General features: G+C 40.2%; 2 protein-coding genes across 2 annotated transcripts in view; both read right to left on the bottom strand.

Annotated features, from left to right (window-relative positions):
- stmnd1 (stathmin domain containing 1) overlaps window positions 1-3,331 on the bottom strand; it is a 4,888-nt gene extending 1,557 nt beyond the window's left edge. The window contains exons 1-3 of the mRNA XM_035681100.1: window positions 2,892-3,331; window positions 1,251-1,419; window positions 1,041-1,153 (exon numbers count right to left, since the gene is read on the bottom strand). Of these exons, the coding sequence (XP_035536993.1) occupies window positions 1,041-1,153; window positions 1,251-1,419; window positions 2,892-2,963 (354 nt within the window). The 5' untranslated portion in view covers window positions 2,964-3,331. The remainder of the gene's footprint in view (window positions 1-1,040; window positions 1,154-1,250; window positions 1,420-2,891) is intronic.
- Window positions 3,332-4,298: 967 nt separating this feature from the next.
- LOC118343186 overlaps window positions 4,299-6,782 on the bottom strand; it is a 2,549-nt gene continuing 65 nt past the window's right edge. Inside the window, exons 2-9 of the mRNA XM_035681943.1 lie at window positions 6,568-6,736; window positions 6,294-6,419; window positions 5,927-6,132; window positions 5,543-5,795; window positions 5,112-5,219; window positions 4,879-5,022; window positions 4,692-4,771; window positions 4,299-4,576 (exon numbers count right to left, since the gene is read on the bottom strand). Coding sequence (XP_035537836.1) covers window positions 4,360-4,576; window positions 4,692-4,771; window positions 4,879-5,022; window positions 5,112-5,219; window positions 5,543-5,795; window positions 5,927-6,132; window positions 6,294-6,419; window positions 6,568-6,736 — 1,303 coding nt within the window. The 3' untranslated portion in view covers window positions 4,299-4,359. The remainder of the gene's footprint in view (window positions 4,577-4,691; window positions 4,772-4,878; window positions 5,023-5,111; window positions 5,220-5,542; window positions 5,796-5,926; window positions 6,133-6,293; window positions 6,420-6,567; window positions 6,737-6,782) is intronic.

Below are 6,782 nucleotides of genomic sequence, written 5' to 3'. Positions count from 1 at the left end.
AGCAGGTAAAGTACAGGTGTAGCTAATAAGCGGTGTGCTCAGTGCAGCGCCCTGATTTTGTTTGTGCTGGCTCACTGTAATAGCCTATTGGGACATTTAAATGGGAAAGTCATTGATGTTAAAGTAACACCTGAGATTTTTCAGGTCAAAATGTGGCATGTTATGAAAAAGGCCTGTACTTATTACCTGTGTGTGGTGGTGAGCCTGTACTGGTAGCTACGGCCGGAACTAGTCACCCATTGGACCCACTTTTGATCAACTTTCATATTTTGTTGCTGTTTGAGCACCTACTGCTTATCATTAATGTATTTAAATCCAAGTAGATGATGGATTTAGAGCAGTGGTTCCCAACTTTTCTATGATTGAGTAAACTGACGACCCCTGACTAAGTGACATATTTTATGGATATTTAATATTATATTCAATAACAGTACAGAACAACAGATAAACTGTACAATTAACCCAAATAGTGAATGCAGTAACTGCAGGAAGTGTGTGTAAAACAAATGATCTGGATGAATTTCCCTTGACTATAGCCTCATTTCAGCTAACTGTTATGGTTGTAGCTTTATTATTTTGGCCTCAGTGGGACAGAAACATGACTTCAGATGAATGCTAATGTTGCACCATAACTGCTGGATGTGTTAACAGGTAACTGCTTACAAGCTCATACCATATTAACATGAGATGTTGTAATATATTAGTGTTCAACTGTTTCCGTAATTTAGTAGCCAGGCATCAGATCTGCAGGTAAATTCACTGTCATCAAAGCAGCCTAGTCTGTTCTGAGACTTCCTAAACATTAAGTTTTTATCACAATATTTTCGAAAGAATACCTTGCTATCAATAGTTTTTTGGTAGCTGACTGACATTTGTATATACAGGACAACTTATACTAAAGTAGAGGCATTATTTTTACATTTAACTCATGATAAACACTAAAAACAAATATTAAGACAATCAAAATTAGAGTTAATATCTTGTCTATTGTTCCCCAGTTCTACCCAAGTGAAATTCATGTTTACACCTTTGATACCCACCATGATGCTGTAGGCCTCTCCAGCCCCGCTGCCCCTCTCCCTGGTCTGTCCCACTGGGATGATGCCCTGGTTCAGCAGCTCCTCCAGGATCTCACTGGACTTTGGGCGTAAACCTGAGAGAGAGACGAAATCCAAATGCTTCAGGTTGTTCGGATTTTCTCTCTAGTGTCACAGTCGTTCTCAGTCAGCCTGTTTGGGGCACAAACTCACCGTCCTGTGCAGCCTCACTTTCTCTGACACATGTTAGAGGAGGGAGTTTTCTGGGCACTGCTCCAGGTAACACAGGGATCTCTCTGTTCTCCATCACCACCCCGCTGTCCGTGGTGCCCTTTGACACGGCCGAGTCTCCACGACCATCGAGTTTACTTGCTGTCTCATCCTGACAGCAAAGAGACACAATATAAATGCAGGACAGATATGTTTCTATATCCTGATCCGATTCTATATGGTATCCCAGACGTGATATTGTCATGGTGACGTCTGTGTGTTGACACATTGTCATGAGCACAGTAACTCAGGAACAACGATGATACACAGCGGGTAACACCTACAAATTACATCATCTCAGAGTTCGACATTAGTACAAAGCGTAACAGTGAAAATCTGTGAGCTGATTAGCAATTTTATCTATATTCAGGGAAAAAGTAATCAACGGTTACAAGTACAATTTTGAGATATTTGTGCTTTACTTGAGAATTTCCATTTTATACAACTTTATATTTCCACTACACTACATTTTAGAGAGAAATATTGTACGTTGTACTCCACTATATTAATCTGACAGCTGTAGTTAATTTGCAGATCAAGATTTTCTGTCCAGAACATAATATATTTAAATACTATCATCCTACATATTTTAATATGATGTTATTGAGATGGTGTTGTAAAAATTAGCTCCACCCGGATCACCTACAGCATTAAAATACTGCTTACATGTCAATGCATCAGTTAAGCAAACAATAGCAATACATGTCGGTAATGGACATTTCATCAATAGCAATTGATTGTTCAACAGAATATAATAGTTAAAGTGCGTTTAATATTTTTGTACTTTGACCTAAGTGGCATTATTAGTGTGCAATACTTTGTTTTTAATGAAGATTCAAATTCAGATGTTCACCCAAAATCTGTGTATATGTAAATAGATTATTAGATTTAAGGGGTTTGAAGAGGTAGAAACGTCTTAAAACTGACCAGAGAACCTGAGAACCGTACATTAATTTATCCCTTAAAGGGCCTCAATTTTAAAATCAAGATAAAAATGCAGGGATGGTTTTCTGGTCAATGTTAGGGGGGTTTCCCTTATAAACCCCTTAAACTATAAATCCATAACAAACAGCAAATACCAAAAACCATTAATTTATCTATCCCCTTAAGATCCCATTAAAATATATCAATTATACCATTATTAATGGTATTATAAGGTAAAACAATTAAGGGATTCAACTTTATAGTGTCTACATAATGGGAAATTTATGATATTTAAACTAAATTTTTATGATAATATGATGATATCTTTTTTTACATTGTGATATTGCTATATTGCTATTCTTTCACTGCTGAATGTAAGTACTTATACTGTATTTTATTATATGTATATAATAAAAACCATTGAATCAGTAGTAGATATAGAAATTAGTGACTCTTCCAAAGGTCACACATTTTAACAGTCCACAGATTTCACACCTGTAACGGCTCTTATTCTTAAATATCTGCCCAAATGTAACTAACTTTAATACATCTTTTAGATACTGTTATAAACTGTTTATCTAAACCACTAACACTGGTTTTGAACTCCACACTTTTAGAGAGTTTTAATGGAAGTGGCGGGTCGTGTGAGACGGAGCCTACCTCGTCTCCATTCACCTCTTCCGGTCTCAACGGGTGGACCACGTCGGTGTTTGTGGAGCTGCCGCATCCCATATTCACCTCACTGCAGCGGTGTGTGAAATAAGTCCATAAAACTCATAGATAGTCAGCTTTAATTACACCTCGGTGTGTTTTCTCTCTGTTATTTGACCCGTGCAGCCTCGCATTCCTTCACACACAGAGAGAGAGACAGACATAGACAGTCTCCATGGACCCGGTGCGTTGCTAAGGGCCGTTGCTACAATAAATCTGACCCGGTTTAAGAAGTGACACCCAGGGACAAGCTGTGGGTGTCAGAGTCAGGACCACCGGGTCAGGACCCTACAAAACACCGTCTTTACATCCTCATGTTCCTGCACTGATTCTCCTCTTTATCCTCTTTACACTGTGGTGAGTTTAACCTTAAACCGTTCAGGTTTATGAACTCACACAACTTATGTAACTCAAGTATTTGTTAAGTAATTCAATTGACTAAATTAAATAAATTAAGTCAATTTTACCAATTACATTCAGTAAATTTAACTTAAAACTAGCGAGTAAATTCACAGTCACATGCAGCATTTCTCCAAACATATTTAAAATGTGTTCACATCATTTATTTGTAATATTTATCTATCAATATCTAGCTATAATATAGTAAGAAAAAACTTTAACTGCATCTTCTTTACACAAATGTTACCACTCAAGTTGAATTTACTTTAAAGCTAATTATTACATTACCTGTCAAACAGCTGATGTAAAATGAAAACAACTTGTAATGACTTAATTAGCAAAATAGTAATCAATTAAACTCTAATTGTTACTGGTGTAATTAAGTTGTTAACTATAGCCTACTTTATGTGACAATAACATTAAATCTTTGATAATTATATGATGATTTATAAACTGAAATAATATATATATATTTATATGTTTAATCCTAGGCATATAAAATACTGCACACACTTAAATTCACTTAAGTTATTACCTCAACAGTTTTTTAGTTACATTTAATTTGTGGGATTGAGGGTTGTAGCCAGCAAGTATTGTGTGAGGTCAAACTGAGTCCTTCCAAACCCTCAGACCATACCCAAACACCACCAAAAGTTCAACACTGTACAAATGTTTAAAGTTATTTCAGTTTACTGTCTGTACATTTTAATTCCCTGTGAAGGTCTAAATGCTTAATTCAAAGCATCTGACATCGCCAAACACTGGAATAAAGTAATGGTGGTGAAATACTGACTCCTGTTTTCATTTCAGCTATTTCCTGAAAATATTCATATATTAAATTTAAAATGACTGGAATCAGATTTCCAGCTGGGTAAAGCAGACAACTGCCCTGGAGGCTCAGAGAGAGAAGAGTAATACATACTGATTCTACACAAGCCAATGTAGTTTTGCTTTGCTTTGAAATATTTAATTATATTTGTGCGACACCACAGGTGTGCAGCAGAGTGCTAATGCACCTCTACTGTAGGTAGGAGTGAGCGCAGGAGTGAGCGCTGGAGTGGCCCGTGGCCGTGCGGAGCCTGGGCTTGTTGGCGAGGACCACAATAGTGTCCAGGGTGGGCAGGAAACTCTGGTGCAGGTTCTGGCACTTCTGCTCCACCTCCTGGGCTTGAGCATTTTTAGTCAGTTTGCCTTCCAGGATCATCAGATGCCTGCGAGAGAGCTCCAGGTCCTGCCTATAGAGGAAGTTTGACATAAATACATTTAGGATAAAGAAGATAACGGGCTATGGCTACTGTTTGGTATCATTAGAGAGGTACAATTGTGACCTTAGCGAACGGTCAGACTTACTGAGAGCGCATCAGCACTGGGCGAAGTCCAGCTGCCATCTTTACCAGGTCATGTTTCTCCAGTGTGAGGCTGATGTAGGGCTGCAGGAGGAGGAACGGGAAAAGAGGATTAAAACCATGTTTCCACCATTTAAGGCTTTATGTGTTTCTGACTGCAACCATATGTCATTACACGGTGAGGCACTTACCTGGTCCAGGCAGAGCTCACGTCTGGGTCTCTGGTTGAGGATGTCCAGGCGGTGGGTGACCTTGTGCAGCTTGGAGTCACAGTTCCTGATCTGGCCCAGCAGTTTCTGTACGTCTGTTGTCAGATCAGCAATCTCATCTCGTATCTGGAGTTTACAGAAACATCACAAAAAGTCAAGTACAGTTGTTCTGTGGATCGTAGAGAAAAAGTGTGACTACAATCCGGGGGACTGACCTGCTGCCGCTCCCAGATGAGTGTATCCTGGATCCTGCTGAGCTCATTAATCTTCTTCCTCAGGGCATCCTGTGAGCTGCGGCACTGGCGGTCCTGGGCATTTTTCAGCTGGAAAAGTCACACATATCAAAAAGGTTATGAGAGACCACCATATTTTACTAGTTGTGATCATATTTGCAGAATGTCAGTGTTTATTTGGAGGATACTGCTCCCTCCATGTAAAGGTAAATAGACTTCTATGAAGAAGAATGGACAAAAGTTGATTAGACTGATGGCAAAAACTATAAAAATTAGTATTAAGATAGTAAAGCAGTCCTCTACTTAATGATTTAAACTTAAATCTTTGAGATAAAATACATTCAATATGTACAAAACTGTCCTCAGACTCAGGTCAGGTCAGGGGTTTTGAGGTAATGTCAGCATTGTCTTACATTTGCCAGGGTGAAGCGCAGGTTTCCCCTGAAGGAAGAAGAGTCCTTAACCACTTTATCAGCCGTCAGCCTCAGGTCTTTGCAGTGGGACAGCCACTTGTCATAGCTCACGTGGTTGGGCTTGTATTGACCGGCGGGGAGCCGGGAGCTCGGGGTATTGAGGTCATAGGCGATGCATTTGGTGGTGAGCTTGATGGCTTCACACTTGTCCCGGAAATCTGCCAGCAGCTGAACGCGGACCTCTTTCAGAGAGCTGGAGGGGAGACACAACAGAGGGAGGTTTGAGTGCAGAGTGACCATAATGCAGACATACAGCTCAGGAGAATGCTTTGAATTAAGAGGTTAATTAATTAGCATGAAACTACAACTAAATGTCTGTCGGACCTTAGGTTTTTGAGCAGGATGCAGATCTGCTTCTGGAGGAGTTCTCTAATCTCGTTGGTCAGCTGCTCTTCCCTCTTCAGCTCAGCGAGGACGCGGTCCTGTCTCAGGACTGCTGAGCTCAAACTGTTACCGATCGCCACGCAGTCGCTCATGAGCTGACTGTACAGCTGCTTTTCTTGAAGACAGGCCTCAGCGGTGTCTTTCACCTGAATGGTGTTCACACGAGCAATGTTAAAGACCGATATTTAAGGAGTAAAAGAAGAAAATGTGGTGATTTACTGGGTTTTTATTAGTAAAGTGTCCTGCTAATAACTTGTGTGTCAAATAAGTAACTTGTAAAGTATTTATATGTACTGTGTGTACGTACCTGCTCCACTGCAGTGATTTCCCGGTCCACTCGACCGATGCTCTCAGATATCTGGGCCTGCCACTGGCTGACCTCCGTATGGCGAAAGCCGAGATGCCTCCTTGTGCTACGGGTGGCAGAGGGAATCTACAAAAAAAAAAACATCACGCAAATGAATACACTGCAAAACAAATGCAGTTAACCTTACATTTAGCACAGATTCAGCACAGATAGGAACATGAGTGAGATTATTAACCGTAACAATATGATGGGAGGATCAGTTGATGTTCATTACCCGTGAAATATCTTCACCCAGGGTACAGACGATTTCCTTGTCAAGCTTCAGCACGTTGTTCCTCTGGAGCTGCGGTCTGCTGGACAGCAGGTTCATGTTGGCGGACAGGACAGGCAGAGTGAATCTGACCTCTGACCCCGTCTGGTCCTCTTTTAGTGCATGATGTTGCCTAACAGTGTGTCAAAACATTTATGACTTCATGAAAACATTGATTT

Source organism: Morone saxatilis, unplaced genomic scaffold, assembly GCF_004916995.1.
Source record: "Morone saxatilis isolate NCDOM2014 unplaced genomic scaffold, NCSU_SB_2.0 Contig9, whole genome shotgun sequence".
In the NCBI taxonomy this organism is placed as follows: Eukaryota; Metazoa; Chordata; class Actinopteri; family Moronidae; genus Morone; species Morone saxatilis.
Note: the sequence above shows the minus strand (reverse complement) of the source record. Positions and strands in the feature narration are given on the sequence as shown.